The sequence below is a fragment of the Mobula birostris genome, chromosome 5, assembly GCF_030028105.1.
Source record: "Mobula birostris isolate sMobBir1 chromosome 5, sMobBir1.hap1, whole genome shotgun sequence".
NCBI lineage: Eukaryota > Metazoa > Chordata > Chondrichthyes > Myliobatiformes > Myliobatidae > Mobula > Mobula birostris.
This window is the reverse complement of record NC_092374.1, coordinates 40,880,211-40,904,565: the sequence shown is the minus strand read 5'-3', so window position 1 is coordinate 40,904,565 and position 24,355 is coordinate 40,880,211. Positions and strand designations below refer to the sequence as shown.

The following is a 24,355-nucleotide window of genomic DNA, read 5'->3' as shown; positions in this document are numbered from 1 at the left end:
TTGCTGCAATGATAAAGTACGACTTTAATTTTGAAAGGGTACATAGGTTTAGGGGATATTTGCAGGATGTTTTGAGCCCTTACAAACAACTGTGTGATAGAAAAATGCTCGAGGCTCAGCAGTCAAGCAAGCTTTCCACATCAGCCACAGCAGACGACGAACCTCGACCTTTGACATCGAGGCAGGCAGTCATAGGAGAAGACGAGCTGCCTGCCCTGGTCAATGATGAGATGACACCCCTGTGTCCCACCACCCCAACCGCCGGGCCCCAGACAGATACTGTACCGATTCGCGGAGAATGCAGCGGTAGCCGGGAGGCACCCAGCACATCTTCAAGAAAAAAGCCGAAATAAACATGCTAATTAATTAGGTGCCACCTAGCACGTAATTGTCGGCCCAGATCAGTGCCGATGCAATCAGCAATCGCCTCTGATCTGCGCCGACATTTACGTGCCGGGCAGCACCTAATTAATTAGCATGTTTATTTCGGCTTTTTTCTTAAAGATGTGCTGTGTGCCTCTCAGCTACCCCTGCGTGCTTCGCGGCAATGTATCAGTTGGCGGCCTGGAGGGTGGGGGCCGCTGCACCACCCCAACTTGCGACGACTCAGTCTAACACACCATCATCAGTGTGCTCGATGTCTTCCCAATGCCTTTTAAGTGATACTACACTGTACATACATTATTTCTACTTTATATAGGCTGTGTATTTTTACGTGTTATTTGGTAGATTTGGCAGCTTCATAGTTTAAAGGTTACTGGAGAGCGTGTTTATGCCAACAGAGCTTGTGTGAGATTTTCTGCCGAGAGCACTTGCGTGAGAATTTTGCAACGGAGATCTGTGCAGGCAATCATTGTAGAGAAGTATTTCTACTTTATATAGGCTGTGTATTTATCATATCATTCCTGCTTTTACTATATGTTACTGTTATTTTAGGTTTTGTGTGTTATTTGGCATGATTTGGTAGGTCATTTTTGGGTCTGCGAACGCTCACAAAGTTTTCCCATATAAATGTCATTGCTTCTTTGCTTTACGACATTTCGGCTTACGAACCGTTTCATAGGAACGCTCTACCTTCGGATGGTGGGGGAAACCTGTACAAGTACTTTGATAAATTTACTTTGAACTTTGAGTGGGGGAAATGAGAAGAGATACTAACTGGTAGTTATTATTGTTATTATATTCTTGACAGCAGGGGATCTGTCTGCCTGCTTGTCAGGAAAAAGAGCAAACTCTGACTGTAGCTGAGCTGTTTTTGCTGTGTACTTAAATGATGCAATTACGTAATTTAGAATGAAATTCAAAAGACTCCAGTTTTATGAACTGGACAGAATTAAATATCCTTGTGACTTGCAAATTAAATTCAGTGCAGCAATGGGGCACGAGGTCAAGTTGAAGCCTAAAAAGGTAAGGTAATGAATGATATTCAGAATACTATCTTTAAAATGCTGCCCAGGCTTGTGTACCAGTTTGCATATCATGTAGTCAGCTAGGACACAATATTCATTGCTGACTTCAACTACTGGAGGTCCTCATCTTCAAAATCTAAAATTAAAGCATATTTTGGAGCATGGACCCTTTTCATAGATGAGAGCTAGACAGATCTTGTTGCTGGATAAAATGATAGGGACAAAGGAGCATGAGGTCATTATAATAGGAATCAAGCAGCCATGGTGAATTGTGGTTTGATGATCAGGTTGTGTATTACTTCATTTAAAACTAAACTCTTTATTCCTCAGAGGAGCCTATTGAATCCAGTTGAAATAGTTTACCTTGGTAGAAAAAGAGAAGAGCAGAGCATTTTCAAAATGGTGAGACGTTGGTAAAGGAGTAAAGACAATTTAGTAAAAATTACTTGAGGAAGGATTTAGTTTGATAGAGGGAATCCAATGAAAGTTCACCAGGTTGTTTTCTGGGATTGGAATTTTGTCCTAAGAGGAGAGATTAATTGGGCTTGGCCTATATGTGAGAAGTGATCTTATTGAAGTTATATAGTTCATATGGGTGTAGGCAGGATCGATGAAGAGGAGATATTTTTCCTGGGTAGCCAGCATAAGGAATTGCAGTCTCAAACGGTGAGACTATGAGGACAAAGAAGAGAAGACATGTATTTGCTTGGGAACAGAGAATTCCTCTACCCATGAGAACTGCAGAGACCCAGGCAATGAGTATATCCAAGACTGCCTAAATCCTGCTACTACCTATAGTAGCAGAGGGAAGATCCTCTTGCCAAGAGTCACTTTGTCCCTTTATCGTTTCTTGTCAGATACCTTATGTTCAGATACTCCTGCTCCTGGTGTCATTTTATGTACATATAATCAATCTATGTATATAATACTAATCTTATTATATACTACCACAGTTGGCAGTTATTTGTATATTGTGTTTCATAGGATTGCTTTTGTATTTGTTGTGTTTTTCAATGCTTACTGTGTTTTAATTCTATTTGTTCTCCTTTAATTTGCATACTGAAGAATGACAGTAAACAATCTTGAATTAAAGGAAATCAATAGATTTTTTGATATCAAGGACTGTGGGTTAACTAGAGAAAGTAGCAGCAAAACAAAAGGTCAACTGTGATTTTATTAAATAGTGGAAAAAAACAGAAGTTGCTGATTGGTTTCCTCCTAGTTCTATTTTGTATGTGATGGAAAATAATTTGAGTCGATCATCTGTATTAGAATTTGAATATGATATGAATTGAAATATAAATTTTCAGGAAGTTGTGCAATCCTCTGTGAAATCTAATCTCTTTGAAAGAATACACACCATCTTTCACAGCAAGAAGTTATCTGGAGAATCGTAGAAACATTTCAAGAATACTCCAGGGAAACTCCTTCAAAAGATATGTCCCTCCTGAGTTGTGGATATCATAGCCATGATTTTTCAAAATGGAGAAAGAGCATTCAGGGTGACAGGTCCATTTGTTGGAAGCTTGTGGAAGCCCTGCAAAGTTTGGCAGAAAGAGGTCAGTCTCCTGTTCCCCTCACATATTCCTCCCACCCCAACTGCAACAGAGTCTGTAGATCCCACATTGGCCTCTGCAGCCACCTCTGGCCCACAGAACTGGATTGGAAGCAAAGTCAATCTCAGCTCTGCGGTCCTGCCTAAAGGGGATACCATGTAGTAGCTTTAGCACAACCAGCCAAAGGATTTCCAGGCAAGTTAATGCTCACTGCGTAACATCATAAGGGTCCTACTGTTCATCAACTGATAAGATCAAGAAAGTTAAAACACCACTGAACTTCGGTCCAGGCAATGATTCTTGACCCAAAATGTTGACTATCTATTTCTCTTCACAGATGCTGTGCGCTAAGTTCCTGCAGCAGCTAGTTTTAAAGAAATAATTATTATCGTTCTTTAGTGCTTGATTAGCTGTGCTCTATGTTTATTTATTCCACAATCGCTGCCTTGGAGAATCAGCTAGCCTTTAATTATATTTGGCAAAATGTCCCAACATGACCACACCATGATATCAGGGATACTTTTCTTGAACTATAAACCAGATAGTCTTGTTTGCCTTCTCAAATTTGTAATTTGTTTTGTATCTATCATTCAAAATGTTCTTTTCTTAATCTCTGGTCCAGAGTGTTGTACGTATGGATGTTATTCCTGTGGAATTCTATGGATGATACTTTTCTGTTTTTTAGAATCTGAAGGGTTTCTTCAATGATTCAACTTCATTCAACATTTTGATGGACATGCTGTTCATGAAGGAAAGCTACGAACGTAAGTGAGCATTTGGCGGGAAAATAGATTGCATGCTATATTCTGATCAAAGGTTTTTGTAGGTAACCGTGGATTATTTCCTCAGTGGATTCATTCCACCATTGTCCTTTCAGTATGAAAAGTAAAGCTAATTGTTCAAATTAATAGTAGAACATTGAATATTAAACTAGCAGTTTCCTACGTAATATGCAGTCGATGTTTATACTAACAAAGGAGTTTAAACAATGAAAAAATGCATATCTTGCAAAGCGTATGAATAAACAGGCTACTTGCTTCATCCAGACTGTGGCTCAATGGTTATAACCTGAACTACCTGCAGTAGTCTTCCTGCTGAAGGGTCTCAGCCTGAAACATTGACGGTTCTCTCTTCCATATATGCTGCCTGGCTTGCTGCATTTTGTGTATGTTACTTGGATCTCCAGCACTGCAGATTGCTTCAATAATCTTCCTCCCCTTTACTTAACACATGTCTATTTCTTACCCGCTGTAATATTCCCCTTTATTCATCATGTCTTTTTTACCACCATATAATATTGAGACTTTCCTTCCACTACAGTTTGAAGAAGAGAGATCAAAAGTTTTTATAACCCAATGAGAGAGGGGGAAAAATACCATGCTCATTTGAGTGGCCCCATATTTTTAAATAGTCTTGGATTCTCCACATTCACCTGTCAAGACCAGTCTGGAACCTACACATCTAAATTAAGTCCCCTCTCACTCTTCCAAAATACAGCAGGTACACCTGTCTAAACTTTTCTGCTTATAAACTTTTGCTTCTAGTGTGTTAGGATTTTTTCTTTTAAAAATAGGATCTCCCTACTTCTGTATTCAATTGCCCTAGCAAAGAAATGGTAGGATTCTGTTAGCTTTCCTAGTTACTTGTTGTACCTTCATTCTAGCTTTAATGCAGCATGCTACCCAGGTTCATCTGCATTTCAAAGCTCTCTAATCCCTCACCAATTAAATAATGTGCCTCTATTGCCAAAACGGATTATTTACCTTGTCCTACATGAAATTCTGGTTTGGTCTGGTAATAGATGCACCTCTTTGTCCTCCAATCTGCTTTATTCCATTCTGCGCTCATGATGTAGCATCTATATTGGTGAAATCGGGTGCGGACTAGACCACTGTTTTGCGGAGCTCCGTCCCCAATAACCATCTTGTTTATAACTCCACTTCCCACTATTACACTGATCTGTCCTGTGCTTTTTCTGCTATGGAGAGGCCAAGTACAAACTGAAAGAATAACATCTCATACTCTGCTGCAATGCAGTGTGATTCTACGAGAGGTAATTGATAAGTTTGTGGCCTAAGGTAGAAGGAGTCAATTTCAGAAAACCTAACACATTTATTTTTCAACATAGTCCCCTCCTACATGTACACACTTAGTCCAGAAGTGGTCCACAGCAGGGGGGATTGATAAGTTAGTGGCCTAAGGTAGAAGGAGATGTGTTATACAGCTCTTGTTACATGCACGTGCAGTTCAACTCTTTGAGTGATTATGCAGAAAGTTTGAAGTTAATAACTCATCTCCTTCTACCTTAGGCCACAAACTTATCAATCACCCCTGCTGTGGACCACCTGGAGGTCCAAGACGCCAACTTCTACAAAGAAGAGATCCGTATGCTCCATGTCGGCTGGACTAAGTGTGTAAATGTAGGAAAAATGAATGTGCTAGGTTTTCTAAAATTGACTCTTAGGTCACAAACTTATCAATCACCCCTCGTAATGTGTTAAAACTAAATTGTATTAGTTTTTATACGTATGTCAGGGTTAATTCATTAATTTCTGTCAATGTCTTTCTATGTTATTTGAGTAGGTGCCTTGGGAGTGTTATTGGAAATGAAAAATCAGGAAATAAGATTTAATAAAGACACCTACACACTTGCATTTGCTATCTGTTACAAGTTGGTAAGTAATTTGTAAATTCATTTTACAGTTCCCACTTTAAATCTGTTGCCACACCATGAAAACTTGTCAGTCAGATTCGTGCTGAAGTTGTTGCCAACTGGTTGCGGAGATGAGAAACTGCAGGGAAGTACTTAATCTGAAGGAATGTAAAGACAGAAAGATTGGTTAAAAAGCACAAGGCATTTTCGTGCAGAATTTGTACAAGATTGAATAAAGAAATAACTGATGCATTTAAGATATTCTTGTTGTGTAGGAAAGCTCCCATTACTCTTGAGTCTTACTTATTGCATCCTAGCTTCTTCTATGCTGTTTAAAATCAGCCAAATCCACATAACAAATGTGAAGTTGTAGCCTTGGGTTGGATACTTCTGAATTTCTTAGAAATTGAGGTACTAGATAATTTGCCAATTGTCCAGATTTAAATACTATCCCTTATGTTATTGGTACTTGTATCTGAAACCTAGCCTTATTAAGGTATTTTTTTTTCTTAGTCAAATACCTTCATTTGTTTTTTTTGTATGCTACACGTTTGTATTACTTCGAACAGCAGCTTAACCTTCAATATATAATTGTCTGTCTATACTTGACTTGCTGTCAAGCATACACAGTTGAGCTAAAAAGTAATATGACTCTCCTCCTGGGGTGGGGAAGCTAGGCAGGTGTGGGGCTGATGGCTGAAATTTTGTTTTCTGATGAAACATCTGAACGTTGCTCACACAGAATACGATTGAATCCTACAAGTTCTGCACTGCGTTGTTAGAAGAAATATTGACAAGAGGCAGTTTTGTCCCCCGTCATGCATTCTGCTTTGCAGTAGCACTTGCAATCAAACAGGTATGGGTTTTCTACTCATTTTAACAGCATTGAAGTTCTACTGAATAAATTGGTTGAGACTGTTGTGTAATCCGAATAGCAGATTTCAGGAACTGCAAACCAGCTCCCCTTGACATTCTATTGTTTTGCTGTCATCGACATTCTGGGCATTCTCATGGACCAGGACTAACCAAATAGATGGCATTGCCACAAAAGCAAGTCAGAAGTTGGGGAGGTCATGAATTTTCTTTTCTTGAAAGCCCTTGCATATTTTACAAAATACATTACGGACTATTAAGCTCCTATCTTGTAACAGCTTTAACAACATCTTAGGTGGCCAAGGTCATTTGGGACAAATCAGCCTTTCTGAGATGGGCATCTCAACCACTATCTTAAACATTACTCCATCAGGTACTTTTGCAATATTGTCACAGTTTACAAAAATGAACTGTACTAATTCAGCAAATCTTCTAACGGCTCCTCAAAAGCCCATGACTACCTCAAATTTCATCTCCATCTCCCACACCATCCTGATTTAGAAATATATTCTCTGGAATATTGTGCACAGGTCTGGTCTGTCTATCCAAGGAAGGATAAACTTGCAAAAAATATTGCAGCAAAGGTTTGGTTGATTTGTAGGATGGTGGGTTTGTAACTGCAGGCTGGACACTTGCTGTCTGGAGATTTGAAGAATGAGAGGTGGTCTACTGAACGTATAAAAAGTTCATTTGAAGCTTGGCAGGATAAATGCACAGATGATAATTCCCTAGGGGAAAACAAAGTAAGTATGCGGTTGCTGGAAGCCAAGGGTCTGCATGGAACTACTGAAATTTCAGTCCAGGTTCTGCATGAATTCCTGGTAGTTGTTGAGATTATCTGTGGGCCACAGTCTCAAAATATGATATCAGAAATTGGGGGCTGAGGCAAAAAGAATGTTTGTTTTTACCTAAAGTGCAATAGACCCCTTTGGAATTCTGTATCATGGGGGTTGTGGAGGCACAGTTACTGAGTAGATTAATAATAGGGATGGCTGGATCTTTAGACATCAGACCATAAGGCCATAAGATGTAGGAGCAGAATTAAGCCATTTGGCCCATCAAGTCTGCTCTGCTATTTCATCATGGCTGATCCATTTATCCTCTCAGCTGGAATCTCCTACCTTCTTCCTGTGTCCTTTCATCCCCTGACTAATAAGATGACAAGGTATAGGAGCAGAATTGGGCCATTTGGCCTAATTATTGAAGTTGAGGGATATTCCTGATTTAAAATCTTGGGCTACTCTTTCCAACAACATATTGAAAGTTTTATTGCCAAAAGGATAGAAATAGGTGGCTTCATTTTCCCAGGAGACGATGATGGACAGCAAATGCTATTCCTGTCATGATTCCCAGATCTTGAAAACTATTTTGTTTCATTGAATGAAAATATTTCTTCTTTCTTCATTCCCCTGATTTGCCTCTCTATTATGTGCAGTACCAGGTGAATGAAAACCTTGCAGTTTGATTATACAGTTAATATAAGCACACCAAGGCACAGTTAGAGAAAAATATAATGAGCTGGTCTCAGAGCTACAATAGGAATAGATCTGAGCTCAGCCCTTGTCCTTATCTACAGTCACATGACCTGCTGACACTTGCCACAGATGCGCATGTAGCCCCCTGTTAAGCCTCAGGCTCACTCAACTTGCTTCCGTCTAGGGGGAGCAGCCTTCGGCCCCGCCAAACTGGGTAATCAAGTTTGTGTAGATGCTGTGTGATATACCCCACCACGCCAAATAACAGGCAGTACACCATATACGATTAAATGATTACACTTTATAGATCTTACTGGAACTACGTAATTAATAGAGATACAATATAAAAGGAAAGTAAAAGGCGCCAAGCTTATCAAAGTTCAACCACTTCGTGCACAACCATTGGAGTTCAATTAATGGAGTCTTCTTTCCACCATTTGATGTCCTCCAAACTCCTCCAACCCTCGAATGGGACCATCCTTGGTGGTCGACCAAATGCTCCACACGAGTCTGTCCTCGTCTCCTCTCCTTGCCGAAGACCCTGAACCTCGGACTCCTGCTCGGGGTCCGTTCTGTCGCCCCACTTACAGCATCGCGTCTCCTCTCTCTGTCCCCATTGTGCCTTCTGCCCAAAGCCCTCAAAAACAATATCTTACAGACACACAGGAAAGAATAACATCTATCCCAATTGGTTAGCAAATGGATACAATTCTCATTATCAGTATTTATAACCTAAACAAGCTGCTAGAGAGAACCACTGTCTGAGCAGTTAACATCACAGAGAAGCCATTTTTATTATAACATAACAAAGAAGCCATTTTTATTAGCCTTAGCAGTAACATAAAAGAAGAAACCCCTTGCACACAAGTAAGAGTGGCTTTCTTAAAGAAAAGTATAAAATCGGGACATTACGGTTGATTACACAGCCAGCATTTTGAACCAGCGAGTTGTCTTTGAAGTGATAGGAGTAGGACACTGCAATCCGTGTGAAACCGTTCCACCAATTTTGTCATGTATCCTTTTCCAGGACTTTGACCCAAATCAATGAGGGTGCAGGCAAAGTACTCAAGGGTTTAACCAAATAGAATTTAATTGCCGACTTAATTTTAGAACTCTGTCAGTGGGGAAAGGAGGACAAGGATGCAGAATTTTATTAGTAAAACCTATCTTATGCTGCCAATTGGAATTGGGGAATGAAAAAGAGTTTTCATGGTACAAGACATTTAGTCTTCCAAGTATGTGTGGGTAAGTTTTATTTAAAATTTATATTGCTTCAAAAACAATATCCCAATATTATGCTTTTAATTTCTCAGAACGTGGTGCAGGGCCTTCTTACAGAAATGTTTAAATTTTTAATATGAGTATTTGCAATGATGTAATTACTTTTAACTTTAAATGCTGTTTTCAATGTAGTGTTTGTTAAGGGGAAAACTGCTTCATTAGAATTATTCCTCGGAAACGTAATATTTGTTAGTGTCCCTGCAAAACTGGCATATTGCTTTTGGATGATTACTTGTTTTGATGTAAAAGCTAGTGTTTTCTTAATCTCATATTTCAGAATGATATTGAAAAGGCTTCGTCAGTCTTTTCACGGATTATACACTCGAACAACAACATTTGTCATAATCTTCATGTAAGTATCTCTGGATTCATTTGGATCATAAGACATAGGAGCAGAATTAGGCCATTCAATCCATCGAGACTGTTCCACCACTTGATCTTGGCTGATCGATTTCCCTCTCGACCCCATTCTCCTGCCTTTTTCCCCAAAATCTTTCGTGTCCTGACTAATCAAGAACCTGTTAATCTCCACCTTAAGTACACCCAATGACCTGGCCTCCACAGCCACGTGTAGCAACAAATTCCACAGATCCACCTCACTCTAGCTAAAGAAATTTATCATTTCCATTCTAAATGGATGTCCCTTTATCCTGAGGTTGTGCCCTCTGATTCTACACTCCCTACTATAGGGAACATCTTCTCCGCATCCATTCTCTCTAGCCTTTCAACATTCAATAGGTTTCAATGAGATCCCCCAAAATTTTTCTAAATTCTGGTGAGTATAGGCTCATAGCCATCAAATGCTCCTCATGTGATAATCCTTTCATTCCATGAACTTCCTTTGGACTCTCTCTGATGTCAGCATATCCTTTCCTAGATTAGGGGCCCAAAACTGCTCTCAGTACTCCAAGTGAGGTCTCGTCAGTGCTTATAAAGCTTCAGCATCACGTCTTTGTTTTTATATTCTGGTCCTCTCGAAATGAGTACTAACATTACATTTGCCTTCCTCACCACTGACTCAACCTGCAAGTTAACCTTTAGGGTATCTTGCACGAGGACTCCCAAGTCCCTTGACACCTCAGGTTTTTGAATTTTCTCCCTATTAGAAAGTAGTCTACACTTTTATTCCTTCTACCAAAGTACATGACCATCTGCCACTCCTTTGCTTGTTCTCCTAATTTGTCTGCATCATCCCTGCTTCCTCGACAATACCTGACCCTCCACCTACCTTCATGTGGTTCGCAAACTTGGCCACAAAGTCTTCAATTCGGTCATCCAAATCATTGACATACACCATAAAAAGAAGCAATCCCAAGACTGACCCCTGCGGAATGCTACTAGTCACTGGTAGCTAATCAGAAAAGGCTCCTTTTATCCCCACTCTTTGCCACCTGCCAATCAGGCATTGCTCTATCCATGCCAGTATCTTTCCTGCAATACCATGGGCTGTTATCTTGCTAAGCAGCCTCATGTACACATCTTGTCAAAGGACTTATGAAAATCCAAGTACACAACATTCCCTGATTCTCCTTTGTTTTGCTTATTATTTCCTCAGGATTCTGACAGATTGTCAGTCAAGAATTTCTCTGAAGGAAAACATGCTGACTCTGGCCTATTTTATCATGTGCCCCCAAGTACCCCAAAACTTAATCCTTAACTATCAACTCCAACATTTTCCCAACTACTGAGGTCAGGCAGACTGGCCTATAATTTCCTTTCATCTGCCTCCCTCCCTTGAAGAGTTGAGTGGCATTCACAATTTCCAGTCTTCTGGAACCATGTCAGAATCAATTGATCCTTGAAAGATCATTACTCATGCCTCCACAATTTCAGCTACCTCTTTCAGAACCCTGGGGTGTAGTTCACTTGGTCTAGGTGACTTTTCTACCTTCATACTTTTCAGCTTTCCAAGCACATTCTCCCCAGCAATAGCAACTGCACTCTTTTCTGCCCCTTGACACTCTCAAACTTCCAGCATACTGCTAGTGTCTTCCACAGTGAAGACTTGATGCAAAATACTTAATTCAATTCGTCTTCCATTCCGGCATCATTTTACAGTGGTTCAATACCTACTCTCACCTCTCTTTTACTCTTTATATATCTGAAGAAAAGACTTGTGGTATCCTCTTTCTTATTATTGACTAGCTTAACTTCATATTTCATCTTTTCCTTATAGCTTTTTTAGTTGTCTTCTGTTGGTTTTTAAAAGCTTCCCAATCCACTAACTCCCCACTAATGTCCTCTCTTTTTCTTTAATTTTGGCTTTCACTTGTCAGCTAGGTTCCCTCAAAGCTGTGCATGTGTGCGCGTGCACACGTTTTCAACCAGCGCACAAAGGAAATTAATGTGCGTACAGAAGATTAGTTACCTAAAATAATGTAGTAATTAATAATTATACTTACTGAAAATAATCTTTTAGCTAAATGTTTCTGTTAACTAGTTACACACATAAAAGTTGCTGGTGAACGCAGCAGGCCAGGCAGCACCTCTAGGGGTCTCGGCCTGAAACGTCGACTGCACCTCTTCCTAGAGATGCTGCCTGGCCTGCTGCGTTCACCAGCAACTTTTATGTGTGTTGCTTGAATTTCCAGCATCTGCAGAATTCCTGTTGTTTGCTGTTAACTAGTTAGTCGGTTTTTCAAATACCACAATGCACGTTACTGATTTACGTCACCTCACCTTTCCTGTTCCGATTTGTACAGCTGCATCACGGCGGCAGCCATCTTTGGCGGACAGTGTTCATATCGTAAAGTTTACAAAGATCTGTTTCAAATCTTGTAGATAGCTTGCTAAGTTTTTATTGAAAACGATCAGTCAAATGACCCTGTGGCTAAATACTGTCACAAGAAATTGATAAACATCACATATGAAGTAGCTTTACTGGTTATAAGTGATGTCTTTGATGAACTGGCTGCACTGTGCAAGATTCTGCAAAAGAGTGGTCTGACACCTATTGATTCACTTCATTTTGCGCGAGGCAAAATTAACACGATAAGAAAGCAGTATCTGGGAGACAATGTATCGTGGAGTGACAAAGTTAAAGTTTTGCTAAGCCAAAAATGTGAAGAAAACGTCATAGTAGATATAAGTTTGCTGTTGACTTTTATAAATAGTCTTTGTGTTCATTTAGAAGAAAGTTTTCCTGAAGATGAGGTACAAGAATGGTCAGCTTTTGATTTCTCTGCAATTGCAGATTGTGATTTCACACTTGGCAATGAACAAGTTAATGCCTTATGTCTAAAATATCATGATTTTCTAGCTGAAAATACTGTAATAGTTTAATGATTTCAAATTTTCTGTGCAAGAAAAATTTAAATTCAAACTGATTTCAAACTTTGCTCAAATGGTGGCATTTGTACTTGAAAATGAAGAGTTTTGTGACCTTGCACAGTTGATGAACATTGGGGGAACCTTTCTTGCGTCTAGTGCAGACTGTGAGTGAGGTTTTAGCCTAATGAATCAACTCAGAAACAAGCTGAGAAACTGTTCAGGTGATGTCATTTGGATATGTTAATGAGAATCAAAAGCTTTCAATTGGATGGAAGTTCTATTAGTCTAGTTAGAGTTTACAAAGAATGGGTAAATGCCAAAGACAGGAGAGAGAAAAAAATAACCGAGTGACTTAAATATGTATGTTATTTTGTTGTTATCCTGTGCAGTTTTATGCCAAATATTTTGTAAACCTACTTAAACTGTGCGATGTGTGCATTCAGTGTGCACATACTTTTGTCACAGGAAAAAATATTACATAACATAAGATTTTTGCGCGCACTGACTACTAAAAATTAGAGGGAACATTGCTTGTCAGCCATGATTGTGTCATCCTGTCTTTAGAATACTGCTACTTCTTTGTGATATATCTATCTGATGTCTTCCGAATTGCTCCTAGAAACTCCAGCCATTTCTGTTCTGCTGTCATCCCTGCTAGTGCCTCTTTCCAGTCAACTTTGGCCTGTTCCTCGCTCATAACTCTGTAACTCACTTTACTCCTTTGTAAGACTGATACATTTAGCCTCTCCCTCTCAAATTGCAGAGAATTTTATCATGTTATGACCACCGACTCCTAAGGGTTCCATATTCTCAAGCTCACTAATCGAAGCCAGTTCATTGCACAACACCCTATGCAAAATAGCTGATCCCTTAGAGGACTCGACCACAAGCTGCTCTAAAAAGCTATCTCGTAGGCATTCTAAAACTACTCTCAATTGAGGCCCAAAATCAGCACCAACCTTATTTTCCCAATCTACCTGCATATTGAAATCCCCCCCCCCACCCCATGACTATTGTAACAATGCCCTTTTGACATGCATTTACTATCTCCTGTTGTAGTTTCTACTCATGGACCTGGGGGGATCCTGTCTTGTTCCTGATTCGACTGGGCTGTCAGAAACATTTAATTGTAGTGTTCATGATCCAATAAAGAGATGAAAAGTCTTCCATTTACAATGCATATTTCACAACATCAGGACATTATCATATCAAGTCAAGTCAAGTCACTTCTTATTGTCATTTCGACCATAACTGCTGGTATAGTACACAGTAAAAACGAGACAACAGACTACAGACCTACCCAGGACTGCATAAAGTGCACAAAACAGTGCAGGCATTACAATAAATAATAAACAAAACAATATGCACAGTAGAGGACAGTAGGTTGGTGTCAGTCCAGGCTCTCCGGGTATTGAGGAGTCTGATGACTTGGGCGAAGAAACTGTTACATAATCTGGTCATGAGAGCCTGAATACTTCGGTGCCTTTTGCCAGACGGCAGGAGGGAGAAGAGTTTGTATGAGGGGTGCATGGGGTCCTTCATAATACTGTTTGCTTTATGGATGCAGTGTGTGGTGTAAATGTCTCTAATAATGGGAAGAGAGACCCCGATGATCTTCTCAGCTGACCTCGCTATCCGCTGCAGGGTCTTGCTATCCTGGATGGTGCAATTTCCGAACCAGGCAGTGATGCAGCTGCTCAGGATGCTCTTGATACATCCTCTGTAGAATGTGGTGAGGATGGGGGGGGGGGTGGGAGATGGACATTTCTCAGCCTTCGCAGAAAGTAGAGACACTGCTGGGCTTTCTTTGCTATGGAGCTGGTGTTGAGCTCCAATACCATCATGATGTTTACTGCCAATGTAGTACTTCTGAAGAGTTTTCATTTTTTTATTCTAATGACACTGGTAGCCATTATTCATAGCACTGCATAAGTTCACCAGAATCATACTGCCTTAAGTGCTTTGAATTCAGAAATTTAAAGGATGATCTTAGAGGAGGACTTAAAAATTTGTTGTACTGGACTTTCAATTGTGAACATGTTTTGCTGAACACCATATCAAATGTAACGGCAATATTTGTTCAGGTCTATCTACTGGCTTTGTCAGGAGAACAGCAGAACTTGATCTCTGCTTTGGAGGCAGCGCTTGGAAGCAGTGTCTCGAAACTTGTGAAAAAAGTGTCTTTTTCACAAGAAGTGGTAAGAAAATAAATTGACAAATGTATTATCCTAACTTACTGAATTGTTAAATACTGTTTAGGACAAAATCCTAGAATATTTTACTTAAGAATATTGGGGGAATAGATTCGCAAAAAGTGTAGTGGTCTACTGCCACAGCAGAAGGGCAATAAATACCTGACTCACTGGTAACTTTGGCACTTGAGGATTAATTTTCTTCTTTAAAGGTCAGTCTTGTCTATATATTTGGGAGAGGGGGTTATTTCACTGTACAGTATTCCTGTGCTTGAGTACAATTCTTTCTTCAATTAATGTCAACTTGCATGGATTTCCTTGGTAATTTTAAGACTACTGGAAGCTTAGGTCATTTTGTTTTCCTCAAATCCTGTCCATCGATGTTAAATGTAGTGATAGACTGTTGGGTATTTATATCTACTGATTAGTCATTTGCAGGACCCATTGAACATCCCACCCAACCAGACTCTCAACCCCTATCCACCTGCAAGTGTCACCAACATCCACTAGACTGCACTCATTGTTGACCATCTTACTCCCCACCCCACCCACCACATCCTCTCACATGATCCACATACCAACTCTCCTGGGGATCCTTTCCCTTGACACACTCATCTATGTATTGCTGTCATATCTACATCCTTGACTGTGGTGGACCACAGTGGGCCAAGTCAAGAGTAGCCTTTGGACCATATTTATTCCATGGGAATGATTGAGTATTGCTGGTGAATATGATTAAGTACACTTTGCATTTAGTCTCATCACTGAATATGGCAAAATGAGAGGCATTTTTAAAACAAATATAGTAATATTTATGGTCAGCATGCATGTCATGGCTTTCAATAACCATAATCTACTTCTCATCAAGATGGCTGTAGTCCAAGAAGCCATGGAGAGCAGCACAGAGCTACAGAGCCAGTATGAGGATATCTATGGATTACTGCAACAATCTGGACAAATCACAGCTCTAAGTCTCGATGACATACTCTGCCAAACACCAGTTGGAAGGAAACTTCTTAACCCTTTGCTAGATCAAAGGAAAATTAGCCGGCGGACTTTCAAACCTCTGCGGTCAGCATTGCTGTCTGAGTAACAGGAATGGACTATGCAATCTCTGCATCCTTTCTAAATTGGTGGTATCCATTTGCTCACCTGAAATAACTGTTTCAAAGACTTGGTTCAATTAACACTAAACAGTATAAAGCATACGTGAAAGGTATTAAGTTTAGTTTCTTTACAGATCTTGTAATTGTTACCTTAAGTGGAAATATTGATCTTCATTTATGAGAAGGTTTCAAATGAATAACCACATAGTTATATTTTACCTTAAGTAAGATGTAGGAGGAAAAAGCAGTAACCAAACCTATTGCTTTTCTATTTGTATATCCAGAGACCTTGCAAATAATTGAGAATATTTTATCACATTTTATTAATGAGGTGGTAATTCATTATCTATTGTGATTCAATTTAAAACAGAAGCCATAGCCTTGCCCCAAAAGAACAATGAAGTTCTAGGTGATTGGTCACAAATTTTGTAAAGTTATAACAATGCTGACAGAGTTGTTCTTACTGCAGGTAGAAAAGAGCTGAGCCGCCTTTATTTGCAGAAATAACTTATACAGTAATTAGTGAAATAAGTAGTGTTTTTTTTAGCATAATTTCCTATTTTGGGGTATTTCAACAGGTTTAGAACACTGTTTCACTTTACTTTCCTGCTTTGATTGAAACAAATGGTATTTCATGGCCATGAGAGTGAAGTATTGGGGAAAATTTCCAGAAGTTGTGTGTAATCCGTGGAGAGAGAAAGGGAGACAGATTTCTGTTATGTGTCCTTATCACCAGTTTGTGAGAATTGTTAGCATTCTTACTTAAATGTGATCAAAAATGTTGGCATAAGTATAAACCAGAAATAAGCCTCTTCTACCTCATCCAACATTTTTATTACAATTGATAAGCTTAGAGATTTCCCTGTTTTCCTTTAAATGACAATGCATTGTAATTGTTTTCAAACTACGATTTGCATTCAATTGTATCCTTTATCCAAATTAGCAAAATCCATTTCAATTCATTAGAAATCCTCTGTTGGGTAATGTGATGAAGATTACCAATAACACTTTCTGCAGTGTTTATAAATAATGTGCAATAAAATATTGCAATATCCTCTGTATGTGAACTCATACTTTATCTTTTGTGTCCTTGGTGTCATAGCATGGAACTGAAATAAAACAGATCCTGCACATTTTAAAAGGAAACTGAAGTTTGAAATCTATGTGCACAAAGACCATTCAGACTTTGCTTTCATGTGTAAAAAAAACTTATTTTTCTGATTCTTTTCAACCAAAACAACAGTTACAATGGTATACAAATTTCTATAATTTGGACAATATGCTGGTATTTTGCTTGTAAGATGCTCTAATCAGAGAGCAGTTTTTTTAAAACTGCTATTTTTTTATTTCATTGTCTATCATTGCATAGTAACTGGACAATAAATTGTAGAATCAGCCAGCAGTATGTGCTGAGACCAGCTAAGATTAGTAGAGGTTAATTCAGACACTGCAGCTAATAATCTCTATTATCATCCTTTGCAATGGAGCTCTTTGTCCCTTTTCCAAGTCTCTCGGACGTGTGCCTACCCTGAAGTTTACATCTACTCTTTAACAGGAGTTCAGTGAGACCCTTTCTCACTGCTACCCCCTCTGTGATCTCTCCTGCCCAGACTCATCCAGACTCACCAGCTTGTGCTCCATTCCCCCCCCCCGACCTTTTTGTTCTGGCTTCTTCCCTCTTCCTTTTCGTAGATGCTGCCTGACCTGCTGAGTTCCTCCAACATTTTATGTGTGCATAACTGCTAATCAAAAGCCATTCTTTGATTCTGGCCTTCATTATTTTCTCAACTGAGATGACACTGCATTCAGTACCCTAAAGGAAAAGGCAGTCAAAAGAGAAGTTAAAATTACATTTGCTGCAAATGGAAATGATTTTGAGCATGATAATCATTCTGAAGAGGTAATGCAACCAATTCAGAGCAAATATCCAAAAGTAATTTTAAAAATGCACCAAGGCAAAAAGTGAGACAGAAGAGATTCTGCAGATGCTGGAAACCTGGAGCAACACATAAAATGCTAGAGAAACTCAGCAGGTCAGGCAGCATCTATGGAGGGAAATGACCCTCTATGTACATATTGGGCTGAGACCCTTCATCAGGACTGTTGACTGTTATTTCCCTCCATAGATGCTGCATGACCTGCTGGGTTCCTCCAACATTTTTGTGTGTGTTAAGGCAAAGAAGGAATGAGATGTGGAGGTCAGCTTGTGGGAGTTCTTAAAAGTTCTGGGAAAGAGAATGCAGATACAGAATAAAAGCAGACCTACTTGGAAATAGAACAGGCAGCATCTCTGAAAAGAGTTAGGCATGTTTTAAGCTGCATTTAGGGTTAGAGCAGAGGGATGGTGAGAACAATTGTTGAGTGCTGTCAGCATTTTCTGCTTTATTTCAAATTCCCATTTCTACAATTTATAGATTTTTATCTAACAACAATAACTGATTTGATACATCAGCTATCATTGTACATGGGACATATACTATTAAAGATATAATTCAACATTCTACAAAGAGCAACCTCTGAAACAGAACTGAAGTTGAAGGCAGCAGGGGCCCTCCTTTCTGATGTTTAATTTGTCTCTTCTCTTGGTGATAAAGGCAATGAAGATGTCTGGAACTGGCTGAAAGTGTGAATCTCAGTCTGGTGCTTGAGTAGTTAGTGGAAAAGTTCAACCAGTATTACAATGACTCTTGAGGACTTCCATTTTGACGAAGTTTTCATTCAGTACAAATCTGATGTACTGGTCAAGTTTGGGGAGTCCATTAGTTTTTGAAATATTTAGTTGGAATGGTTAGCTTCAGAGAATGGCTTGTTAGATCAAAGTTAATTTATTATCAAAGTATGTATAATTTATACAACCTTGAGATTTGTCTCCTTCCAGGCAGCCACGAAACAAAACTTTGAACTTTGAGATCAATATAGGTGGCAATTCTGAATCAGTACTAAAGTCACTTTGGAGCCAAGTGAAGATAAGTCATAGTCATACTTTATTGATCCCGGGGGAAATTGGTTTTCGTTACAGTTTAAGGCTTAAGATAAAAACAACAGATTTTGTTCCATAAGAGGGATTAGTGATTTTCCCCATAGACATACAGTTTAAAAGTAAAAATCTAGATGTACTGAATTTACATTTATACTATCCAGAGGCTACATTAAGGATTTGGAATTGAATTATTCATCTAATATTGTACCCATATGTATATTAAAGAGGGCGGTTGTTTAAAATGGGAGTTAATGTTTTTGTGGAAGAGGTTAACTGAAGTTAAGTAAATTAATGAGTAAAGGAGACCAAGTGGGGAGCTCGAAATACAGTTAGCCTAACATTATTTTCTTCCTTTTTGATACTGGGAATTCTCGTGCCTGTGTAGTTGGGTGGAATTTATAATGTGTTTACACAAATGCAAGGCAGGTACCTCAGGGTGAATATTCCAGGTTCCAAGCTTGTTTATTGTCATTCTTCAGTACACAAGTATGAAGAAAAACAAAATGATTGTTACCCCAGATCAGATGCAGCATGAATAACACAATAAGCATAAAAACAAAAAATATAAATATAAAAGCAATCTTATAAAATACAATGTACAAGTAACTGTTGAGTGTGGCTGTATATAAGGTTAGTTTATATACATTCAGTGGCCACTATTAGGTACACTTATTCACCTTGTTAATGCAAATCAGACAATCATGTGGCAGCAACTTAGTACATAAAAGCATGTAGACATGGTCAAGGGGTTCGGTTGTCGTTTAGACCAAACATCAGAATAGGGAAGAAATATGATCTAAGTGATATTGACCATGGATTGTTGGTGCCAGACAGGGTTGTTTGAGTATCTCAGAAACTGCTGCTATTCTGGGATTTTCATGCACAACAGTCTCTAGAATTGACAGAGAACAGTCAAAAAAGAGAGAAAATAAAAAAAAATGAGTGGCATCAGTGGGTGAAATTGCCTTATTAATGAGAGGGGTCAGAGGAAAATGATCAGACTGGTTTGAGCTGACAGGGAGGCCAGAGTAACTCAAATAACCATGTATTACAACAATGGTGTGTAGAAAAGCATCTCTGAGTGTTCAACATGTTGAATCTTGAAGTGGATGGACTACAGCAGAAGAAGACCATACCAGGTTCCTATCCTGTACTGAATAAAGTGACCACTGGGTGTAGATAGACTGATGGTATGTGTGTAAAGTGACACTAGGTGCCAAAGTTTCAGTTCTTTTAAATCTCTGCATAACCTTGCTGAAAATTCCTAATATCTTTGCTAAAATAAAAGTAGAATGCACATTTATGACACTTTTGTAATATTTAATTGCTCTTAAAGTTTGAGGCTGGAATGGTGCTCATGTGGCTATTTGGCTCAATAATAGGATATTAAGAAGGAAACATGGAAAATGCTGGGGATACTCAGCCATTGAGGCAAGACTTGAGAAGAAAGAAACATGGTTATGTGCCTATCATTTCTCAGCTGTGTTGACTCAACATTTGAATGGTATGTCAACTTTGGGAAAGCTGTGGCCCAATACCCAAGGTTCCTCCATGGTCATCTTTGGGTACCTGATGCCCCACCATCTGAAGAATCTACCATTATGCTAAGGCAAGTATTGCAGTGGGGAAGTGTGTGTGTGTGTATGTATGTATATATATATATATATATATATATATATATATATATCATGATAAGGTATATTCTGTACATGCCCATTAGCTAAAGCACATAAGGGAAAATACACTATAGCAGCCAACTCTTGGTTCGATCTGCCTGTGATTTCCAACATCTTGACCTTGAAAGTGCTGTGTCTAGGGGTAGAATTCGGAAAGCGACTTCTACAGGACCTGAATGATAAGGATATGCAAAGTACATCTCTTCTAACCAATCAGATTTGAAAGGTAGCGCAGAGTCTGAGCCAGAATTTCTCTCAGCAAACTCACACCCAGGGACTTCTCCGAAATCCAACGGGAGTACGTCACTGGCCCGCTCCACGTAGTGTGCGTGTGGAGTTCTTTCTGCTCCACACACACATCCGAAGCGATGGCCGGGTTGTTAAAGATTGTGCCCTATTCGATCAGGAATGGAGCGCGGGTACTCCCGGCTTTCGGCAGCGTCCCACGAAGAGACTGTGAGTGAACTCGATACTTGCTTAACAACAGCTTCTGGAAAACCTTAGTTACCCCACACACGCTTTATCAATTCGGGCCGTGACTGCTGGTGCGTAAAGTTATTGCTGGCGTTGCCTGGGACGCTCGGCAATTCGTTTGTCAATAGTTTGGGCTCAGTAAAATCCACGAGGCTCCGTCACCTGCCGTTCTGTTCCTTGTACTGGTTTTTGCAAACTGAAAGGTTCTCGTTTACCTTCCTTGTGAGTTCCTTTGAAGACCAATTTCCACCCTCCCTTTTGCAATGATGCTTTTGATAATTGCGATGATGTCGACAGGTTATTCTACTTTGTCCGTGTGGGTTGATTTCCTAAGAATGCATTTCGCCAACATTTTGTTTATTCACGGGAAAAGTCTTTTAAATTGACTTGCTCTGTTGTAGATATGCAATATGGCTACTGAATGAACAGTGTTATTAACTGCGTGAGTTCCAGCATCTTGTACTTATTGCTGGTAGGGAAAGCCAGATAGAAAAAGAACTCCCTTATTTCTCAATCAAATGATTCTTAACCACTTCTTCCTCACATCCGCAGCATTTGTTTTATGATCACTAACAAAAATACTCAAAGACGTATAGGAACTTAATATAAATAATTTTTGAATCCAACTGAATTTTCTCTGTGGTCTGGGTTAATCATCAATTCTGGGGATTCTTGCCCAGTCCTGTAGTTTGGTTGAAGCAGATCAGGAGACACAAGGAAGAGACTGCAGATGCTGGAATCTGGAGTGGGAAAAAAACCCAAACTGCTGGAGGAAGTCGGTGGGTGGACACCATAGTGTAGCATTTATAGCTCAGTGCACCCTCTGTAAGGAGTCTGTACTGTACGTCCTCCCCGTGGAATGTGTGGGTTTTCCCTGGGTGCTGCGGTTTCCCCCCACAGTCTAAAGATGTACTGAGTTACGCCAGACAAGCAGGATCTCCCAGTGGCCACCTGTAATTCTACTTCCCATTCCCATTCTGACTGCCTGCTGCCGCAATGAGGTCACGTGCAGGGTAGAGGAGCGACACCTTGTATTCCATCTGGGTGGCCTCCAACTTGATGGCATGAACATTGATTTCACAAACTTCCAGTAATTGCCACCCCCTAGGGTACCCTATTCCCGTTTCCCTCACTCACCTTATCTCCCTACCTGACCATCACCTCCTTCTGGTGCTCCTTCCCCTTCCCTTTCTTCCATGGTCTTCTACCTCTTCTATCAGATTTCCTCTTCTCCAGCCCTTTATCTGAATTGAATTGAATTGAAATGAATTGACTTTATTTCTTATATCCTTCACATATGTGAGGAGTAAAAATCTTTACGTTATGTCTCCATCTAAATGTGCAATGTGCAATCATAGTAATTTATAATAAATAGAACAGTACACTCAAGTCAGGAAGAAGCTGTCCCGGAGCCTGTTGGTCCTGGCTTTTATGCTGCGGTACTGCTTCCCGGATGGTAGCAGCTGAAATAGATTGTGGTTGGGATGGCTTGGGTCCCCAATGATCCTTTTTTACACACCTGTCCCTGTACATGTCATGAATCATGGGAAATTCACAACTACAGATGTGCTGGGCTGTCTGCACCACTGTCTGCAGAATCCTGTGATAAAGGGAGGTACAGTTCCCTTAATCAGTTCCCTGACTGGGTGATGCACCCAGTCAGGATGCTCTCAATTGTGTCCCTGTAGAAAGTTCTTCGGACTTGGAGGCCCATACCAAACTTCCTCAACCCTCTGAGGTGAAAGGCGTTGTTGTGCCTTTTTCACCACACAGCTGGTGTGTACAGACCATGTGAGGTCCTCAGTGATGTGGATGCCAAGGAACTTGAAGCTGTTTGCCCTCTCAAGCCCAGATGCATTGATGTCAATAGGGGTTAGTCTGTCACCATTCCTCCTGTAATCCACAACCAGCTTCTTTGTTTTTGCAACATTGTCACCAATCAACTTCCCAGCTCTTTACTTCACCCCTGCTCTCTCCCAGTTTCACCTATCACCTACCACCTTGTACTTCGTCCTCTCCTCCCCCCACTTTCTTACTCTGACTTCTCATCTTTCTCTCCAGTCCTAATGAAGGATCTCAGCCTGAAATATCGACTGTACTCTTTTCCATAGATGCTGGCTGGCCTGCTGTGCTCCTCCAGAAATTTGTGTGTGTTGCATGGATTTCCAGCATCTGCAGATTTTCTTGTGTTTGAGATTAACTGGTTATCGTACACTGTCCTGTGATTAAGTTAGGATTAAATCGGGGTTGTTGGGGTTGCTGGGGTGGCACTGCTCAAAGGCCAAACCCGCGCTATATCGCTAAGTAAGTAAATAAATAAACCTGCTCCATTCCTGAGTTCCTCCAACAGTTTGTTCTTTTGCGTAAGGTAGACCATTCAGACTCACCAGCCTGGTCCCTATTCAACAGGATCATAGGCTGCTGTTCTACTTCAACACTATCTAAAGCCTTGTCCTTTGAATCGCTAATATCCATGAATCTATGGATCTCAGTTTTGAATCCATATTGGTGCTAATGAAGAACACTATCTCCTATATCCCTTTCCCCTCTCCTCACAGAAGCTTCTGGATGATGTCTACCTGACCAGCATTTTTAGAAAATGTACGTCTCTGCCTGTATGCCCAATAATGTTGCATTAGGCTTAATTACAAGTACGCCATCTGCAATTAATATCTTTACAGAATTGGTTGCACAGTTCATGTACTATATGAATTCTCATAAAATGGGGCATCTTCTAACTACTGCCACGTATAATCATTAGGAATCTAAAAATTTAAATAAAATTACAGGAACTGCACAGTCTCTTTGGGGTAAAGAGTGATAAATCTACATCTTGTTGGTAAATGTATGTTTAATTAATTTATGAGTCAGAGTATTAACAGTACAGAAACAGGTCCTTGGGCCCATCTAGTCCATGCTGGTTTGGTTTTCTGCCTAATTCAGGGGTTCCTGAACTTTTATGCTATGGACCCTTGTCATTAGCTAAGGGGTCTGTGGGCCGCAAGTTGGGAACCCTGGCTCAGACAGTCCCATGTAGCTGCACTTGGACTGTAGTCCTCATCCAGACTTCAGTGAGATGTTATAATTGAACCCACATCCACCACTTCCGCTGGCAGCTCGTTCCACACTTGCACCACCTTCACATAAAGAAGATCCCCCTACAGTTCCTCTGAAATATTTCACCTTCATCCTCAAATTTATGACCTCTAGTTCTAGTCTCACAAAATCTGAATGGAAAAATCCTGCAAGGATTCACCTTGTGTATAACCCTCATGACTGAAAGAAATATTTAATCACAGATGGGATAAAAACCATGCTTGCTGGCAGAAGCCAGCCAGTCACTCAGTCACATTAAGTTTTAGGGCAGATACTAAAATAGCTAGGTCTACGCTAGATAAAATGAATCATTG

The 24,355-nt window shown here is 40.0% G+C and overlaps 3 protein-coding genes across 5 annotated transcripts in view; 2 read left to right on the top strand and 1 right to left on the bottom strand.

Moving 5' to 3' along the window:
• The window catches only part of ptcd2 (pentatricopeptide repeat domain 2), a 40,447-nt gene extending 23,578 nt beyond the window's left edge, over positions 1–16,869 (top strand). For both annotated transcript variants that reach the window (XM_072257949.1, XM_072257948.1), the window contains exons 6-11: positions 3,651–3,729; positions 5,549–5,640; positions 6,361–6,474; positions 9,525–9,599; positions 14,602–14,715; positions 15,578–16,869. In XM_072257949.1, coding sequence (XP_072114050.1) covers positions 3,651–3,729; positions 5,549–5,640; positions 6,361–6,474; positions 9,525–9,599; positions 14,602–14,715; positions 15,578–15,802 — 699 coding nt within the window. In that variant the 3' untranslated portion in view covers positions 15,803–16,869. The remainder of the gene's footprint in view (positions 1–3,650; positions 3,730–5,548; positions 5,641–6,360; positions 6,475–9,524; positions 9,600–14,601; positions 14,716–15,577) is intronic.
• Positions 1–24,355, bottom strand: part of mrps27 (mitochondrial ribosomal protein S27) — a 218,909-nt gene that overhangs the window by 133,933 nt on the left and 60,621 nt on the right. The window lies entirely within an intron of this gene.
• The window catches only part of LOC140197661 (isocitrate dehydrogenase [NADP], mitochondrial-like), a 66,106-nt gene continuing 62,500 nt past the window's right edge, over positions 20,750–24,355 (top strand). The window contains exon 1 of one of the 2 annotated variants that reach the window (XM_072257944.1): positions 20,750–20,927. In XM_072257944.1, coding sequence (XP_072114045.1) covers positions 20,840–20,927 — 88 coding nt within the window. In that variant the 5' untranslated portion in view covers positions 20,750–20,839. Of the gene's footprint in view, positions 20,928–20,997; positions 21,017–24,355 lie in introns of those variants that run through there. The other variant, XM_072257945.1, reaches the window with a different exon arrangement.